Consider the following 21,270-nt stretch of genomic DNA (forward strand, 5'->3'; position numbering starts at 1 on the left):
GAGGTTCTCCCGGCCAGCACAGCTACAATCACCTCGGAATGGCACCCCACTTCCCAGTACGGGTCCGGTGCAGGCACATAGTACTGAACATCGGCACACTAGCATTCCAGGTTTCAGTGATATCCATACTTGAGAACAGGTGACTTGATTAGTATTTCAGCTAATGATTTAACCATACAAGTGCTCAAGTCTGAATATCACTAAAACCTGGACTGTTAGTGTGCCTTGAGGACCAAGGTTGGGACTGCCTCAGTATTACCCGAAGCACGGCGCTGCATTGTCACATCTGCCCCCATATCTAAAAAGTGTCTCATACACCTCAGTGATGTCACTGGTACCTAGACAATGGACAGGTTGCAACATGATGAATACCAGCTCAGCTAAGATAATGGCTGACTATAGGTGCTTTATGTGGGTTGGACATTTCCTGAGATATGGCAGTGTCTGTCAAGGAGGAAGTTAAAAAGTTAAAGTACTCATGAGTTATTTTGAGTCCAATATACACTATACAGCAGAGCTGGCCAAACCAGTCCTCGAGATCTACCAACAGGTCATATTTTCCAGACCACCTAGCTGGTGCACAGGTGTAGTCATATCTAATTAAGAGGTGCTGCATTCATTCCTAACTGACAATTCTACACATCTCCAGGAGGCCTGGAAAACATGAACTGTTGGTAGATCTCGAGGACCGGTTTGGCCAGCCCTGCTATACAGAAATGGTACTAGCACAGTATGTATATAGATCTGCAGTGTGTATATATATATATATATATATATACATATACACACACATCTATACATAATGCATCTCTTATCCATAGAAATAGCAGTTTAAATAAAATCCCCAGTAGTGGAAGTTTTCCATTCCTTGACGTAAATGAGAAACGTCTGCATGTAAGGTTGCTATTCCCCATTGCAGCATTTTTTCAGCCTCGGACACACTTTTTTACACGCCTCGTTGAGTATTAATGCCCCAGACACCCAGTCCCTGAACACAAATATCAGTATAAAGTGCGTTTATACGGGGCTGTTAGGCACACATGAGCTGCAGGCAGTAAATCTGGTGCCACATTATCCACACGACAGAACCCGGCCACCGTGCAATCTTGCAGCTTCACCGAAACACCAGCACAGCCAGAAAGACACCCGAATATCAACGGCTGAGCCAAGGAAACCTGGAGTCCTTACCTTCCAGCTCTCCCCCGGGAGCAGAGATCTTTGACATGTTCAAGTAAGTGGTGCCGATAACATCATTATGCGTCAGGCGATCCCTACAGGTAGACATACAGAAAAAAGGAGAGAAAGTGACTTCCAGCCTTACTGCGCCTGCACGCTGTCATATTTAGGGCAGCACGGATGGTGTAATGGTTAGCATTACTGTCTCACAGCACGGAAGTAAAGGGTTTGATTCCCACCATGGACCTAACTGTGTGGAGTTTACATATTCTCTCCGTGCTTGCGTAAGTTTCCTCCAGGTACTCCCACAATCCAAAAATTTACTGCAGGGTTAACCCCAACAAAAATTAACGTGTGTGTGTGTGTGTGTGTGTGTGTGTGTGTGTGTGTGTGTGAGAGAGATAAGGAATATAGGGCCTAATTCAGACCTGATCGCAGCATCAAAATTGTTCTCTAATGGGCAAAACCATGCTGTGCAGCAGATGGGACAGATGTTATTGAAATCTAAATTGCAGTGTTAAAATAAAGCAGCCAGTATTTACCCTGCACAGAAAAAAATAACCCACCCAAATCTAACTCTTTCTGCACATGTTATATCTGCCTCCCCTGCAGTGCACGTGGTTTTGCCCATTAGAGAACAATTGTGCTGCTGCAGTCAGCTCTGAATTAGGCCCCTAGAGTGTAAGCTCCACTGGGGCAGGGACTGATGTGAATGGACAAATGTTCTCTGTAAAGCGCTGCAGAATATGTGTGCGCTATATAAATAACCGGATGTCTGTTTACTACCAGAGCTGCAGGCGTCAGAAGCTGCCAGAAGTCTAGGAGGTTTGGGCAATCTCGCATCTCTTGCTCGATTTTGGGAATTAGGTTTTTTTTTTTTAAATGGACCTACGTAACTCGCAAGTATCTGTACATACCATTTTAGTTTTGCTTCCTTGTGCCTATAGAGGAGGTGCAGGGGCAATCAGGTGCAGGCAGCAAGTGCGTGTATAACTGAGACATCACTAGAGGCAGAAGCAACATTTAACAGCATTATCTGACTGCACATTTAAAACTAGGCGCAATGAAGGTAAGCCTTATAAGTTTATATAATAGGTCAGTTGTGGGGTGAGTTTTGAGGTGTTCGTCCCCCTGGATTGCTTTGGTTGGGCTGCTCTGGGGCATCTCAATATAATACTTTAGCACTCTCTAGCACTTTTATTGTTTTTTTTAAATATATATATCTAACAATTTTCACACATTTATTATTTCACCCCTGTAACACTAACACATGCAGTATCTGCTCTTACCTATATACAACTTTCCCACACACTTCACTTTCCTCACTAGTGTGATGCCTTGGGGTGGTTCTGGATGGACGGTTTTGAGGGTGTCCCACGCCCTAGACTTGAACCCCTAGATTGTTAGGGACCTGCAGTATAGTGGGGGCCCTTGTCGGGGGCTGCAGGCTTAAAAGCATTGATCAATACATGAACTAAAACTCCACTATTTATTATTGTTAGCTAATATGCAACAAGCCTCATATTGCAAAATGTATTATTAATAGTATTCTAATAAGTATTGCTTTGAAAAGTGCACCTGCACTTGTCATATTTTGTGTGTGGCACTACAGGTCTCAGAAAGGTAGCACCTTGCATTACTAGCAGTTAGGGTGTGCAGTCGGGTGTGGTATTGAAAGTCGACAGTAACCAGGTCGACAATGTCTAGGTCGACCACTATTGGTTGACAGTAACTAGGTCGACAGGGTCTTTAGGTCGACATATTCTATGTCGATAGGTCAATAGGTCGACATGAGTTTTTAATGTTATTTTGGTGTTGTTTTCTTCGTAGAGTGGCCGGGAACCCCAATTAGTGCACCGCGTCCCCTCGCATGGCTCGCTTCGCTCGCCATGCTTCGGGCATGGTGCCTTCGCTTCGCTCGGCACAGATTACCGTTCCAATCGTAGTCCACGTGGATCGTTAAGTATGAAAAGGTTCAAAAAAAGAAAAAATGTGAACAACGCATGTCGACCTTTTGACCTGTCGACCTAGAACATGTCGACCTAAATACCCTGTCGACCTAGTTACTGTCGACCAATAGTGGTCGACCTAGACATTGTCGACCTAGTTACTGTCGACTTTCAGTCCGGATCCTGTGCAGTCTAGGGCCCATTCCCTTTCATCTCTATTGGGAACACTGTAGGAAGCAAGTCTACTGTTTGGCTTGGACCATGCACGTCTTCAGGAGATATTATCCCGTACCAATACTGTATATTCATTTTATGGTCCATAATCTGTTCTAGAAATCCCCCCTCCCTTCATGACTTGTGGTTCCAGTAACCTATTATCAGCTGGCTCAAGGGTAAGGAGGTGTGAGGGGTAAAAAAGGGGGGGGTCTGATGATGTAGTCAGTGTCACATATTGCCAAAGTCTTCTCCTCAGTTTCACATCGTTAATGGTAAAGAACTTAGCCGGGCACTACATGTAAGAAGCAGAGGCGCTTCTTGGAACCGAGCAGGCAGCTAACACCTAAATTACAAACTATTACCTTCTATAAATGACACACTAATAACCCACCCTAATAATCACAGAGGCTTTGAAGGGAGAAAAAAAAAACACACAGCCCTTGACATATATAAAAACAAAAAGTACAATTTAACATTTTTGCTTTCAAGTTCTCCGTGATTTATATATTGTATATAATTTGGGTCTTTGAAAGTGAATTTGGAAATAAAATAAAAAAAGGATCTAAAAATAAACAGAAGCCGTCCTCCTGGCTGAAGTGTCCCTACCACATTCCCTACAGCTGGCGCGCAGCCCGCACCGCGCTGTTATACATAGTCCTATATCATGCACATAGATCACTGGCAAACGCCGGCCGACAGAGGTGGGGGGAGGGGATGATGAGTGTTTACAGTCACAGGGTGAAATAATGGGGTACAGGCACCAAGAAATGTCCTAATTGATAAAACAGAAGTGAATAACGGAATTAGCTTTTCTTGGAAATGTTATATTCAGAAACGAATGCAAAAGTATACAGTGTGAGATCCAGTCCTGCATCCAGGTGCCGGTCTACTATACTTATACTGTACTCATGGGCGTTACTATGGTGGGTGCAAGGGGTGCCATTTCCTAAGGGGCCATAGGCTTAGGGGGCCTGGACACAGGTTATAAAGTTGCATACCAAGTTCCCAGATTTGCCTGCTAGGTAATTGGGTCTGATCCATTGCTCGGCCTGCATTGTGTGACATTACATTATCATTGAGAGGAGTGTGTAGTGGATGTTATAATGGTAAGGGGGCACTGCAATGTGGCACAATATGAACTACAGGGCACTGTAATGTGCTCTAATATGATCTGCACTATAATGTTACATAATACGAACTGGTCACTTTAAATGTGGCATAATATGAACTGAACAGTACTCTAATGTGGCACAGTATAAACTAGAGAGCACTCTAATGTGGCACAGTATGAACTGGAGAGCACTCTAATGTGGAACAGTATGAACTGGACAGCACTCTAATGTGGCACATTATGAACTGGACAGCACTCTAATGTGGAACAGTATGAACTGAACAGCACTCTAATGTGGCACAGTATGAACAGGGGGCACTGTAATGTGGCATAATATGAACTGGAGAGCACTCTAATGTGGCACAGTATAAACTAGAGAGCACTCTAATGTGGCACAGTATGAACTGGAGAGCACTCTAATGTGGCACAGTATGAACTGGAGAGCACTCTAATGTGGCACATTATGAACTGGACAGCACTCTAATGTGGCACAGTATGAACTGGACAGCACTCTAATGTGGCACAGTATGAACTGGAGAGCACTCTAATGTGGCACAGTATGAACTGGACAGCACTCTAATGTGGCACATTATGAACTGGACAGCACTCTAATGTGGCACAGTATGAACTGAACAGCACTCTAATGTGGCACAGTATGAACAGGGGGCACTGTAATGTGGCATAATATGAACTGGAGAGCACTCTAATGTGGCACAGTATAAACTAGAGAGCACTCTAATGTGGCACAGTATGAACTGGAGAGCACTCTAATGTGGCACAGTATGAACTGGAGAGCACTCTAATGTGGCACATTATGAACTGGACAGCACTCTAATGTGGCACAGTATGAACTGGACAGCACTCTAATGTGGCACAGTATGAACTGGAGAGCACTCTAATGTGGCACAGTATGAACTGGACAGCACTCTAATGTGGCACATTATGAACTGGACAGCACTCTAATGTGGCACAGTATGAACTGAACAGCACTCTAATGTGGCACAGTATGAACAGGGGGCACTGTAATGTGGCATAATATGAACTGGAGAGCACTCTAATGTGGCACAGTATAAACTAGAGAGCACTCTAATGTGGCACAGTATGAACTGGAGAGCACTCTAATGTGGCACAGTATGAACTGGAGAGCACTCTAATGTGGCACATTATGAACTGGACAGCACTCTAATGTGGCACATTATGAACTGGACAGCACTCTAATGTGGCACAGTATGAACAGGGGGGCACTGTAATGTGGCATAATATGAACTGCGGACACTATGTCCTAATGTGAATTGGGGATATTGTGTGCCATAATGTGTACTGGCAGCCCACCAATGTAACATCATGTAAACTAGGGAACTACGATGGTTTATAAAATAAACTAGGGCACAACTATGGGCACTAACTATTACCATGGTTCAGAAAGTAAACTAGGGCACTACTATATTAAATTAATTAGGGCACTATTGTAGGCCATTAAATTAGTAACTGCTGCAGAGAGGTGTCTCTCAAGAAGCATTGGAACATGGGCCCCTTTAATATGTTGCTATAGGGCCCACAAAGTTCTGGTTGCGCCCCTAACTGAACTTTTGTTGCTACCGCTGGTGAACTGGCATTATATACAGTAGATAACGTTATGTCTCAGGCAGACAAATTCTCGGTGTACATTAATGACTTTTTTACAGAAGAACACCGGCTACAAATCATGGAAACATTTAGAATTGAGCAACAGGAAAAAACTTAAACCCATTAAGAAGAACAAACGGGACTGGCGCGTTGGTGCCTGGTGCTCTGATCTGCAGCGTCTTACCAGTCCGTTAGCCGGATCCTCATCTTCTCACACATAGACGGGAACTAAGAGGAAAGAAGACACAACAATACCAGTACACTGACACAGTTATATATCAGTGTTACATACACCGTGTCACAGTACACAGACACAGTAATATATCAGTGTTACATACACCGTGTCACAGTACACAGACACAGTTATATATCAGTGTTACAGACGTCGTGTCACAGTACATAGACACAGTTATATATCAGTGTTACAGACACCGTGTCACAGTACAGACACAGTTATATATCAGTGTTACAGACACTGTGTCACAGTACACAGACACAGTTATATATTAGTGTTACAGATACCGTGTCACAGCACAGACACAGCTATATATCAGTGTTACAGACACCGTGTCACAGTACACCGACACAGTTATATATCAGTGTTACAGACACCGTGTCACAGCACAGACACAGTTATATATCAGTGTTACAGACACCATGTCCCAGTACACACACACAGTTATATACCAGTGTTACAGACACAGTGTCACAGTACACTCACAGTTATATATTAGAGTTACAGACGTGTCACAGTACAGACACAGTTATATATTAGTGTTACAGACACCGTGTCCCAGTACACAGAGGCAATTATATATTAGTGTTACAGACAAAGTGTCACAGTACACAGACACAGTTATATATCAGTGTTACAGACCCTGTGTCACAGTACACAGACACAGTTATATATTAGTGTTACAGACACCGTGTCCCAGCACACATACACAGTTATATATCAGTGTTACAGACACCGTGTCCCAGCACACATACACAGTTATATATCAGTGTTACAGACACCGTGTCACAGCACAGACACAGTTATATATTAGTGTTACAGACACGTGTCACAGTACACAGACACAGCTATATATCAGTGTTACAGACACCGTGTCACAGTACACACACACACAGTTATATATCAGTGTTACAGACACCGTGTCACAGCACAGACACAGTTATATATTAGTGTTACAGACACCGTGTCACAGTACACAGACACAGCTATATATCAGTGTTACAGACACCGTGTCACAGTACACCGACAGTTATATATCAGTGTTACAGACACCGTGTCACAGCACAGACACAGTTATATATCAGTGTTACAGACACCGTGTCCCAGTACACAGACACAGTTATATATCAGTGTTACAGACACCGTGTCACAGTACACAGTTATAGATCAGTGTTACAGACACCATGTCCCAGTACACAGACACAGTTATATACCAGTGTTACAGACACAGTGTCACAGTACACAGACACAGTTATATACCAGTGTTACAGACACAGTGTCACAGTACACTCACACAGTTATATATTAGTGTTACAGACTACACTCACACACAGTTATATATTAGAGTTACAGACAACGTGTCACAGTACGCAGGCAGTTATATATTAGTGTTACAGACACCGTGTCACAGTACACAGTTATAGATCAGTGTTACAGACACCGTGTCACAGTACACAGTTATATATTAGTGTTACAGACAACGTGTCACTGTACACAGACACAGTTATATATTAGTGTTACAGACAGTACACAGACATAGCTATGTGCCAATCTGAGGTCATACTCACCCTGATGGGTAACGTGATGCTTTGGTTCCACTGTGGGTTTGCATTTTTTTCTAATATCTTACTAGAAAGCTGCAATGAAGACAGACACAGTATTTACAGCCTTATATCCGACATATTTCCAATGAAAAATTATTGTATATGAGGCAATGGATATCGATAAGGCGTACGACAACTATCTGGCCCAGAAATGAGGAGGCCACATCTATGAGATGCCCATTATATGTTCGGGCAGCATGTCCTGAGAGCAGAGAGGAGGATCAGGAGATAAGAGCGGCATCTCCAGACCCCTATACAAATCGGGCACTGCTCCACCTATGGACAGCATAAGAAAGGATATAAGTAGGTCAGTGACAGACGGATACACTATAGAAGGTCAGGAGAAGCGATCTGTCTTTCCGAGGGATCAAAGACCTCCAATACAGGAAGAGGAATTGGACAATGACCTAGGAAAAGACATCACTGAGGTCATATTCATATTAATGTATCTGACTGCAATGTGCCTTCTCAAAGCTCCATCAGGAGTAGAACATCCCTCTCCAGCAATGGATGAAGGAACCACTCACACAGAAGCAGCATTATACCTGTACTTACAAAAGGCGACAGATTGTTGGATGGTAATGTAGGAAGGAACTGTTTCAAAATAAAGAGAGATGGGCTCAGACAAGAATGAACACGTTACATTTTAGGAGGGCTGAGCTTCTGAAGATGTGAATATTTGTGGGTGACTATATGGCAGGAATGGAGGGCAGCATAGACAAACGCAGGAGGGGAAAGGAAGGGGGGTTTGCAGATCCCCAGAACACCAACCCCCACCCCCTGCCAGCAGCTGAAATCAGGACCACAATAGCAACAGCATATGACACAAATTTACTAGAGCTACAGCACAACATTCATTATGAGGGGTGAAACGAAGCTGCTGCATGTGCACAGTGGCAGTTGCTTCTCCTACCAAGTCTGCTGTGACCAGAGAGCAGCTGCCAGCATGAAGAGACAGGCGTCTTACTGAGAAGTGGCAGAATGTGTGCTTAGTAAGTTCAGTTCTGTCTCCTACTGGTTATATTATGTACAGTATGTGTATTTATAATAAGTTTAACCATTTCCTGACTACTTGTGTTATTTACTGTAGGAGAGAGTATTGACTGTATAGGAGAGGAAAGAGTTAAACATCTGGGGAGGGGTGGACCTAGCTGTGAGGAAAGTACAGCCTTCTTTAGGGGGAGGGTTTGGTATATATAGGGAAGGTGAGGCCATCTTAAGTCTCTTGGTGATTTGCTTTCCCACCCTCCCGCCCTGGTAGTAGGAGATTTTGGCACGTGGTGCTTTGGCTTTAAGTTGTTGGCTGTTTTTCGTTGGCTATTTATTGGCGGAAAAGAACGGCAGTTTGGTATTGTAGGGAAAACTGTAGTGTTTTACAGTTTGTTGTGGTTTAGGTGCACTCACCTCCATCGACTTATGGCCGCTTGACCACCCGTCCGGGAAGGCAGCGGCAGGGCACCCAGGAGCGGTGGGTAGTCACTGTGGGGGTTGAGTTGTCACCTATTACCGGTTTATGGTAAGTTTTAGTAAATTTATAGGGTTAGTTATTTAAGGTTAATTTAGATTAATTGAGCCGTTCTTTTGGGCCGCCACCATATGCCAGCTGGAGCGGCATATTAATTAATTTCTTTATTACAGGTTTCCTAATGGATAGGGACAAATAAATAGCTAGCAATTTTCTGCCAAAATTCAAGTCTCAGTGTCGTTATTTCTGGTTCTAAGTTATGAATGCTTTACTTTCAAGGAAAGGGGTCCACCAAATATCACTAAGATGTTTATATGAAATAAATCTGTTTGATATAGAAAATGTGTTCTTTAGACTCTCTCCTCTACACCTATACTGTAAGCCATCTATAGTATTAATTATTACATACGCTCCCCAGTGCATAAGGACTGGTGCTAAGTTCTTCTGCTGCATCCCCAACTTCCTAATTTGGTGCCTGATTTTTATTTGTAAGTAAAGCAAAACAAAAACAACAACAAGTAACTGTGCACCTGGGCGAAACCATGTTCGACTGCAGGAGGGGCAGAGGTAACATGTGCAGAGATGCACAGATGTGGGAGGGGTGTGTTCAAACTGAAATATAAATTGCAGTATAAAAATAAAGCTGTCCAACACATGTGGGCTACATGCAAAAACAGCCAATATTTACCCTGCACAGAAACAATATAAATGTATTTGCTCCCCTCGCATGGCAACATGGTTTGTTCCAGATACAAAGTTACTTGCTTTAGTTGCTTAACTTACAAATCAGAATCAGTCCTACAATGCTCAGCGGAGCAGGGACATAGACTGTGGACTAGTGCCCACATCCAGAAACAAACATCCACCTCAGGCGTGCTGGCCTGCAATGTATATGTATTGAATACACTGCACTTGTTTCAGGCATTACTGCAAATTACACCATTCTCATGGGCTGGCCACACCCGCTTTAAGATCAACCATTTGGAAACCCTATAGTAGAAACCCTGTGTTTGCACCTGGCCGGGAACATACGGGGAAAAGTACAAATTTTAAAGCATTAGTATTAAACAGGAAAAGTGTGAGGAACACAGAGACAGTACAGCAAACACAGAGCGGATGGCTTCTATGAAGATATACAGTAAGCTGCAGTGGCAAACGCAGGATTTGCATGGGGGGGGGTTCCAGAACTGGGTGGAGCCAAGCACGGGGGTGGGGACTGAGGTGACCCGGTATATGCTGGGTCCGTAAAAGTAGTGTGTCTGTGTGTGTGTGTGTATATATATATATATATATATCTACACACATATATATATATATATATATGCCGTATATACACACACACGTATATATATATATATATATATATATATATAGCATCACATGTCCATCCCGCAAAAGAGTCACTAGTATAGACAGGACCAGCACACTGTAGTTTAGTCAAAGTGCAATATTTACTCCATATGTATGAATGAAGATACAAGGCTCAACTTCAGCAAGCACAAAGAAACACAATAGACCTATATATATATACAGTACACGTATATACGCATGTATATATATCATAGATGTGTGTGTGTGTTTATATGTATGTACATGTGTGTATATATGTATGTACATGGATATATATGTACTATAATTAAAATAAAGTAAACTTTTATTAAGCACTTACAAGTGCCACCAGGAAGACAGCAGGCTGCAGAGGACGCTAGACAGCCATTAATAATCTCATGCAGCAAAAAAAAAATATATATATATATATTTTTTTTGTGGAGGGGGGTTTCTGGGTGCCCGGAAACCCGCCCTGGGTGCGCCACTGAGCTGAGTGTATACAGTAAGCTGAGTGTGATGGATGAAGAGAAGGAGATACATCCTGTGAGGAGGACGAAACACCAGCTGGGGAAAAGGAGGAACAGTCATCAGGGAAAGGGGACAAGTCCTCCTTTAAGTATATAGGTGAATGGAAGAAATAATAAAGAGAAATAGTAAGACTGCAGACAGAGGGACGTGGTCTTGGTGAGGGAGAAACGATGAATGAATATCCTTACACTGCTATTTTTGCTCAATGTTTAAGAACAAAATGCTTGGGACCATAAGTATTTTGGAAATCAGATTTCCATATACTGGAATATGTGTATACCATAAAAATATCTTGGGGGTTGGACCCAAGTCTAACCACAGAATGCATTTATGTTTCATATCATATATACTTTATAGACATAGCCTGAAGGTTAGAGATAGCCGCCAACCCCCGATATTTAGCCCCAGCTGCCACCAGAGGAGGGTTAGGGTAGGGGGTGAGAGGGATTAGCCTACTTACCCCCCAAATGTGGCATTCTCGCGTTACGGATGCCGTGGTCGGTCATGTGACTGCCAGCATCCTGAATGCTGGGATATTGTATCACACCCCGTGTAATAGCTTTGTGCATGAAGCAAAGTGTGTGTACACGGAACCATCACCACTGAAAGCAACAGTGTCACCCACTCAGTCGTACTAAAAAATTCTGTATTTCCGAATATTCCGTATTTTTGAATTTTGGATATGGGATAGTCAACCTGTACAAGGTAACTGACCAGGGGAGAGGATCCTGATGACAGACAAGTCAGACCAGTGATATACCACAATGCTCTATAGACTGGTGCTTTTAAAAACTTTAAAAAAAAACTTTTAAACCTACTTTTAAAAGTCGCCAATCAATGGGCAACAGGAATAAATGCTGGACCAGGATGATTCTTGTTGGTGCTTTAAATCGATCACGGCCGCAGATGATTGTTCGCTCTGAAACACCAACATTCAGTAAATCTGCCTCTTGGTGTTGATTACACCAAAATAGCTACTGAGTATATGGATCTAGAAGACACCAAAGGTCCCCAATATAACAATTCAGTATGGAAAGCCAGCAGCGTAGTACTTCATATAGGGGGATAAGGTAACAGCAGAATGGAGGAGCTGCGATAAAGGCCATAGGTGCGTCCGTACATATAATATAGAATCCGGTCCTGGAGGTCATCACTCCACAAGGACATTAGGATATTAGATGCCGTGAGGAGAAGACCAGCATCGGAGGTGCAGGGGGGACATCAAAAACCTGCCCGGGGAAATCTCCAGTATGTGAGTGTCGTTTGTAGAAGAGGAGGCATAAATGCGATATGGCGGTATAGATGAAGGGTTGTAGCCAGGGGTTAAAGTGGGGGGGAACGAGGTGGAACTCAGTTCCACCACCTGTAATGGTAGGGGGAGCTAGTTCCACCACCTTCATTGCTCTGCACAGTAAATCCAACAGAAAAACCTGACCTATCACCTACATCAATAGTTGATGCAGGTGGCGCTAGTGCTACGGATGAGCCACCTCAGCCACCTTCCCCTTCCTCAGGTCCACCACCTCTCCAGGACCACTTTAAGCCCTGGTTGTAGCAAGATACAGGAGGCAATCCTGTTAGACATGCAAAGTAAGAAGCAGCATCGCCACCTTGTGGTGTGGGCTGTGACTGCATGTCTGTAAGTGCCTGGTATTGGCTAGTAAGTCGAGAATCTATAAAAGGTTTCATATAATGACTGACAGCTGTGAATAAAAAAAGAGAGAAGAGGAAAGAAGAAGATAAAGATGGATGTAGCAAAGAAATAGGAAAAAGGACTGCAGGCGGGACATTTGTCTCTGGGGATTTTCATTTTAGGTCTTTTTAAAAAAAAAAAAGTATGAAGGGTTGTAGCAAGATACAGGAGGCAATCCTACATCAGGGGAAGGGGACTATTAGGCCAAAAGCACAAGCGGGAGAAAAACTGAGTTTGGGGACATTCTTTGCAATTTTAGTTCTTTAGTTTTAAAAACCAAATTGTGCTTTCAGAAGAAAAAAATAAATTTATATAGTATTTCTCTACTCATTATAGATTGGATAATCTATACTTAATATGAATTGAATAATCATTAAACAAAAATACGTAAAAAAATATATATACATTTTTAAATGTATTTGGACCTATTAAATATACCACAAATTTAGTAATTAGCATACAAATAGGGAGCAGAAAAGATGGAGCTACACCTATAACATTATTCCCCGATGCATACAAATTCATATTACAGTTCTGGAGCTGTGCTGATGAACATAAGCTGAAATCTTGTTAGCCATGCAAAGTAATAAGCAGCATCGCCATCTTGTGGTGTGGGCTGTGACTGCGCGTCTGTAAGTGCCTGGTATTATTGGCTAGTAAGTAGAGAATTTATAAAAGGTTTCATATAATGACTGACAGCTGTCAATAAAATGAGAGAGAAGAGGAAAGAGGAAGATAAAGGTAGACGTAGAGAAGAAATAGGAAAGAGTTAGGACTGCAGGTGGGACACCAAACCAGGTGATCAATACAAGTAAGGGAGGTCAGAAATGGGCAGAGACACCAAACACTGTGGTCAGTACAAGTAAGGAAGGAAGAAAGGGGCGGGGACATCAAAAACTGGTCAGTAAGGGAGGAAGAAAGAGGTGGGGACACAAAACACTGTGATCAGTACAAGTAAGGGAGGAAGAAAGGGGCGGGGACACCAAACACTGTGGTCAGTACAAGTAAGGAAGGAAGAAAGGGGCGGGGACACAAAAACTGTGGTCAGTACAAGTAAGGGAGGAAGGAAGGGGCGGGGACACAAAAACTGTGGTCAGTACAAGTAAGGGAGGAAGAAAGAAAGGGGTGGGGACACCAAACACAGGGGTCAATACAAGTAGGGGAGGAAGAAAAGGGCTGTTACTGTGAGTTGCCACATTCTATGCATGGCATCACTGTCTTCAAAATGTGGGGGCCCTTATCTCCCGGCATACCTTTGTTTCGTAGGAAGAAAGAGGAGGTAGGCTGCACAAGGGGGTCAATTCTTTGTTATAGTACATAGCATTTAAAAGTCATTGTACCTTTAACAAGGTTTGGGAAAAAGTGCTGCTATCTGACAGGACCAGATGTATGTATAAACAAAGAAATAATGCATTTTTCTTTTAAATATTTTGTTACCCCTCACGAATAACAAGGGGACTGGTTTTTAACATATACCTTCATAAAAGTTAAGTATTAATATATTGTTCAGGGCTGTTTATATCATTTGTCTCAGGATCTTTTCATATTAGGTCTTTTAAAAAAGGAGCACTTTCATCACGGTCACCTGCTCCGATTTCTGTACAGCCTCCTGTAACCTCTTTGTGTATGTCTAATATGCAGTTATTGCTGCCGGCCTGAACTGACTGCCCCGTTCAGTGTATACTTTTATTTATTACTTATAAGACGCAACAAAACGTCCGCAGCGACGTACCGAGTATACAAAACATTTACCGTTAAACAGGGTACTAGATCTGAGATATAATACACAGAAGAATGCCATGATTACCAAATAATCTCACACCATACTGGGAAGGACAGATACTTGGGGCATTGGTTGGGCACTCATTGAAACTAGCAGGAGTCACAAGTGGGAATCAATTCAGTACTCAGTTTTCCAGTACCCAACGTACAGGTGAGCAGACAAAGTCACGCTGAAGGGAAGAAGGAGACAAGGGAGTGGGGCACTGGTGACATGAAGACTGGGGCTAGGGAGAAATACAAGGGCGGAGGGCCCTGCCCGTAATACATACTAAGGGAAAGGAAAGAACAATTGGAGAGTGAACGTGGAAAGATAAATGGCGGAGGGCTGCAGAGGTGGTCACTTGTCCTTTAATTAATTCTACGTGGTGATACTGATTTAAATCCTACTGCACAGAGCTGCAATTTATTACTAGAGTTATACAGCACAGTCTGGCCTGCCATTACTCAGACCCAGGCTTAACACACTAGGAATACGTATATATTATTGGTGAGGGGTAGGGAAAGGGAATGGGGAAGGGGACCGGAGCATCCTAGGAGCTCTAAAAGCTTTAACTGTTTCGTGCCCTGTCCTGTCCTGCCACCTACACCCCAATGCCTTGTCCTATGGAGACTATGGACCCTGAAAAAGAAACATATATATTATTGGTGAGTGCCAAAATCACCAACCGTAACAGCAACAGTAACAATAACTAATAAAGGGTCAAACCTTACTATCTGTCCTACCAGATGGATTACTCGGTCTCCTCATAGGACGGACACACACCTATCCTAAATCTGATGACAGGATGGAATATAGACACTGTTGGGGAAACCGGATGAGCAAAGGAGATTTATGGTAGACTTACCATTGTTAAATCTCTTTCTGTCAGGTACACTGGATTCCACAGGGAATAACATCGGGGTGTAGAGTTGGATCTTGATCCGAGGCACCAAAAGGCTAAAGCTTTGACTGTTCCCAGGATACCTTGCACCGCCTCCTCTATAGCCCCGCCTCCAGGCACTGGAGCTCAGTTTCATTAACCAGTCCAATGCAGTAGCAGGTAAAAGACAGTAGATGTTAGCCACATATAACCACATTCTCACGACAGGAGAAGGTACCAGCGGCTAATGCCATACAAACCCAAAGAAGCTAAATGCGTCAGGGTGGGCGCCCTGTGGAATCCAGTGTACCTCACAGAAAGAGATTTAACAATGGTAAATCTTACCATAAATCTACTTTTCTGCAGCGGGGTACACTGGTATTCCACAGGGAATAACATCAGGGATGTCCAAAAGCAGTTCCTCAAGGGAGGGGCCGCACTGTAGCGGGCACAAGAACCCAGCGTCCAAAAGAAGCATCCTAGGAGGCGGATGTATCAAAGGCATAGAACCTGATGAATGTGTTCACTGAGGATCACGTAGCCGCCTTGTACAATTGTTCCAGGGACGTGCCACGGCGGGCCGCCAAAGAAGGTCCAACAGACCAAGTAGAATGGGCCTTGATAGTAGCAGGAGCTGGAAGTCCAGCCTGTACATAAGCATGTGCAATCACCATTCTAATCCATCTGGCCAAGGTCTGCTTATTTGCAGTCCAGCCACGTTTGTGAAAACCAAAAAAGGACAAAGAGAGAATCAGATCTCCTAAGAGGCGGTTCTCTTCACATATATATGGAGAGTCCGTACCACATCCAAAGACCGTTCTTTGAAGGACAAACCAGGAGAGATAAAGGCTGGAACCACAATCTCTTGGTTAAGGTGGAAAGACGACACCACCTTAGGCAGATAACCAGGGCGAGTTATAAGAACCGCACGGTCACGGTGGAAAATCAGAAAGGGTGACCGACAGGATAAGGCACCCAAGTCTGAAACCCTTCTAGCAGAGGCAAAAGCCAGCAAAAATAAAACCTTAAGTGTAAGCCATTTAAGGTCCACAGACTCAAGAGGTTCAAACAGAGACTCTTGTAGGGCATCCAGAACAACCGACAAATCCCAAGGAGCCACAGGAGCAACATAGGGAGGTTGAATCCATAAAACTCCCTGAGTGAAAGTATAAACGTCAGGCAGAGACGCAATCCATACCGACAAGGCTAAAATATGAGCCTTGAGGGAGGCCAGACGAAGACCTAAGTCCAGGCCCTGTTGCAGAAAAGCCAAAAGTTTGGCAGTACTGAACTTGTATGCATCATAATTCTTAGCCGCACACCAGGTGAAGTAAGAATTCCAGACCCTATAATAAATCCGAGCCGAAGCCGGCTTAAGGGCTTTCAACATAGTTTGAATGACCGCCTCAGAAAATCCTTTGGCCCTCAGAACTGATGCTTCAAGAGCCACGCCGTCAAAGCCAGCCGGGCCAGATCCTGGTAGACACAAGGGCCCTGAACGAGGAGGTCTGGGCATTGTGGAAGCAGAAGAGGACAATCTATCGAGAGACCCTGAAGGTCTGAGAACCAATGCTGTCTGGGCCACGCTGGAACGATTAGAAGTAGCAATCCTCCTTCTTGCTTGAACTTCCTTATTACCCTGGGCAGGAGTGACACGGGAGGGAACACGTATGGCAGCCAAAAGTTCCATGGAATTGCCAGTGCGTCCATGAACGCTGCTTGAGGATCCGTTGTCCTTGCTCTGAAGACCGGAACCTTGTGATTGTGTCGAGACACCATCAGGTCTACATCTGGTAGGCCCCACTTGTCCACTAGGAGTTGAAAGACTTCCGGATGAAGGCTCCACTCTCCGGTGTGTACGTCCTGACGACTGAGGAAGTCCGCTTCCCAGTTGAGGACCCCCGGAATGAACACTGCCGATATGGCTGGCAGATGGCGTTCCTCCCATAGAAGAATCTTTGACACTTCCATCTATGCCATGTGGCTTCCAGTGCCGCCTTGATGATTAATGTACATCACCATGGTGGCGTTGTCTGACTGTACCTGAACAGGCCTGTTCTGTACCAGAGACAGGGCCAGTTTCAGAGCATTGAACACTGCCCGCAACTCCAGAATGTTTATCGGAAAGAGAGATCCTCCCTGGTCCACCGACCCTGAAGAGAGTGTTACTCCAACACCGCGCCCCAACCCCGCAGACTGGCATCTGTCGTTAGGAGGACCCAGTTGGAGATCCAGAAGGGATGAATCCTGCTCAATCGTTGGTCCTGGAGCCACCAGCTCAGAGAAAGACGAACTTCCGGAGTCAAGGAAATCATGTGAGACCTGATCTGGTGAGGCAGGCCGTCCCACTTGGAAAGGATTAATCTCTGCAGAGAGCGAGAATGAAATTGAGCGTACTCTACCATGTCGAAAGCCGACACCATGAGGCCTAGTACTTGCATCGCGAGAGAGAAAGCATCACATCGAGGGCGAGAGAGGAAGCATCGTATCCTGTCCTAAAATATCAGGACCTTCTCCGGAGACAAGAACAAATGTTGGTTGTGTGTGTCCAGTAACGCCCCAAGGTGTACCATGCTCTGAGCAGGAACCAGCGAGGATTTCTTCCAGTTGATGAGCCACCCGTGGGCTTGCAGGAATTGGACCGTCAGTTCCAGATGAGGGAGGAGAACCTCTGGGGAGTTCGCCAGGATCAACAAGTCATCCAGATACGGCAGGATCCTGATACCCTGACGGCGGAGAAGGGCCGTCATGACCGCCATGACCTCGGTGAAGATTCGTGGAGCCGTGGTCAGTCCAAAAGGCAAGGCCTGGAATTGATAATGGGGATAGAAAGAAAAGTTTTCATCCACACCAGAGACAAAAAATCAATTAAGACTTCAGGGAATATTGGTCCTTTTTGTATTAATAATACAATATTTAAATAGTTTTGACCACTTTTGTGGGTGCTACCCTCCGATTAAGCAACATGTTAGAAAATTTTTACAAAGAAAGAAAGAATCAGATTCTAATGGGTGCACTCCTTTAAATTTTATTGTTTAAAATACAATTTATTATGTTTATTAAAGTTGAACATGCCCCCCTTATCTGTAAACCTGTAGGGCTATATGTATTCATTTCTATTCAGCCTCATATTGGGCTGAGTAAAGCGAAGTATTAAAGAATAAATAGAAAGAAAAAACGTGACAAGAATAGTGTGATGAAAACTGTATATGTGTTAGTGAATAAAGTATTAAAATGATTGTTTGTATCCCGTTCTATCGTGTGGATGTGATTTATTTAAGACTTTCCCTGATGTTGGTTTAAGGCTCTTGCTATTAATGCTTGAAAGCCTAGAGCCAATGTTTACATGCAGGGTGTTGATTGATATACTTGTCTCCATATTTGCTTTAATAGCTTGTGTGTGAAATAATGTATCCAAAAGTGTGCCTTATTATAGGGAGTTTGACTCTCCTTTATTAACACTCTAGGAGATATATTGCTTTAATTATATCAATTAAAAGGATACTATGTTTCAAAAAGCAAATAGTGGATTAAGTGTATCTATAGTAAACCACGATTTATAATAGTAAGACGCCTTTTTGAACAAATAAAGGGCTGTGCTGTGTCGGTTGTCTATGATAATAACTGACAGTTCTCTTGATGTTTAATATTGATGGAATGTTATAACACAAGTAATTATATCATGTACAATGCTTTTATAAACCTGTTAAACACACAGCAATTTTTGCACACAATTTTTAAGCACAATCCCCTCTGTGTGTGTTTATTGGCCCTCATTCCAAGTTGTTCTCTGGCTAGCTGCTTTTAGCAGCATTGCACACGCTAAGCCGCCGCCCTCCGGGAGTGTATCTTAGCTTAGCAGAAGTGCGAACGAAAAATTAGCAGAATTGCGAATAGAAAATTCTTAGCAGTGTCTGAGTAGCTCGAGACTTACTCCTACACTGCGATCAGCTCAGCCCGTTTCGTTCCTGGTTTGACGTCACAAACACGCCCTGCGTTCGGCCAGCCACTCCCCCGTTTCTACAGACACTCCCGCGTTTTATCCTGGCACGCCTGCGTTTTTCCGCACCCTCCCAGAAAACGGCCAGTTTCCGCCCAGGAACACCCACTTCCTGTCAATCACACTCCGATCACTTCAACGATGAAAATTCTTCGTTCGGCCATGAGTAAATCTACTAAGTTTTGTGCAAAAATACTTACTGCATGCGCACTGCGTAGCATGCGCATTTTTGCCTTAATACCTCCGTTGCGAAAATCGGCAACGAGCAAACAACTCGGAATGACCCCCATTTTCTTTTGCTCATATAGATGATTAACTCGGCAATACCTTCACACTTTTACTGCATGTAATACTTAGTATATGACTGACAGGCTCTGTATATCAGCTGCTCTAGTATGGGTGGCCATCCCCACTTACACGAGAGCTATTGGAGCTAAATTCACTGGTATTGTGTTAAATGGTAAATACTCCAGCCGTCATCTCCTACAGTGACTGAGGTGGTGTGATCATATACAATTTGACATTAAGCCTGTAACAATTTCAGAGAAGTCTAAATCATTATTAAGATCCTAGAATGGGTACAATGCTACCCATGCGCATTTTGCTTTCCTAAAGCTTCGTCAGGGCTATAGTCAGAGGCTATACAGAGGATTTAAGAGGTATATGGTGACTGAAATACACAGAGAAAAATACCACACAGTATATCCTGTGATTCCGACCCGGTCGCTCGCTGCGTTTTAACGCAGCAGAGCAAACTGGTCCCTGCTGCGCATGCGGGACGGCCGAAGGCCGTAGCAGGATAGCGATCGCCTCTGCATGATTGACAGGCAGAGGCGATCGATGGGTGGGAGGGGGCGAAATGGCAGCGTTTGCCCGCCGTTTCGCAGGCAAAGTCCGGCCAACGCAGGCGTGGCCGGACCGAATGGGGGGCGGGCCGCAGCAGCTGCGTGATGTCATACGCAGCCGCTGCGGGCCAGGGAGCAAGGAGTAGCTCCCGGCCAGCACGCTAAAGCTGCGCTGGCCGGGAGTTACTCCTGAAGTGCAAAGGCATCGCCGCTGTGCGATGCATTTGCACTTCTGCGAGGGGGGCCGGACTGACATGCGTGGCGGATTACCCCCGTGCTTGGCATCCCCCCGCATGTCAGGAAAGATGATCGTAGCTGTGCAAAATTTTGCAAAATTTTGCACAGCTACGATCAACTCGGAATGACCCCCTTAGTCCCTGTCAGGGTACAGAATATAGGGATAGCAATATGTGTGAGATACACGGAATAGGAACCATACAGCAGCTATAGGCACACACAGTCACATGTACAATGCAGAAATTATTACAAACAATAAAACTGCACTGGACTAGCAATACTAAGTAAAGCTATGTATGTATACAGATATAACAATGCACAGCAAATAATGGATGTATATCACAGGATACTTGTACTAAATATCCCTGTAGTTATGCACTTGTTCTTAACTAACACTGTGAGGGAGAGTGGAGTGAGGGAGAGAGAGATGCAGCTCCAGGGCGGGAACATCTGCTGTAGATGGCGCCTGGGGCTGGGGGAGGGGCTACAGGTCAGAGCCTTATCCGCTCTGCTGGACTTCACCACCGGGTACTATGGAGCCTATACTAAATGGATTTTAGTAAATCCGACCTGTGCTCCTTGCCCTGGTGGATATAGTGGGGTCCCTGCATGGC

The 21,270-nt window shown here is 44.1% G+C and overlaps 1 protein-coding gene across 5 annotated transcripts in view; it reads right to left on the reverse strand.

The window, feature by feature from the left end:
- Positions 1-21,270, reverse strand: part of DYSF (dysferlin) — a 515,016-nt gene that overhangs the window by 307,124 nt on the left and 186,622 nt on the right. For all 5 annotated transcript variants that reach the window (XM_063925289.1, XM_063925290.1, XM_063925288.1 and 2 more), the window contains exons 14-16: positions 7,882-7,950; positions 6,263-6,306; positions 1,189-1,271 (exon numbers count right to left, since the gene is read on the reverse strand). In XM_063925289.1, the coding sequence (XP_063781359.1) occupies positions 1,189-1,271; positions 6,263-6,306; positions 7,882-7,950 (196 nt within the window). The remainder of the gene's footprint in view (positions 1-1,188; positions 1,272-6,262; positions 6,307-7,881; positions 7,951-21,270) is intronic.

Source organism: Pseudophryne corroboree, chromosome 1 (assembly GCF_028390025.1).
Source record: "Pseudophryne corroboree isolate aPseCor3 chromosome 1, aPseCor3.hap2, whole genome shotgun sequence".
Lineage (NCBI taxonomy): Eukaryota > Metazoa > Chordata > Amphibia > Anura > Myobatrachidae > Pseudophryne > Pseudophryne corroboree.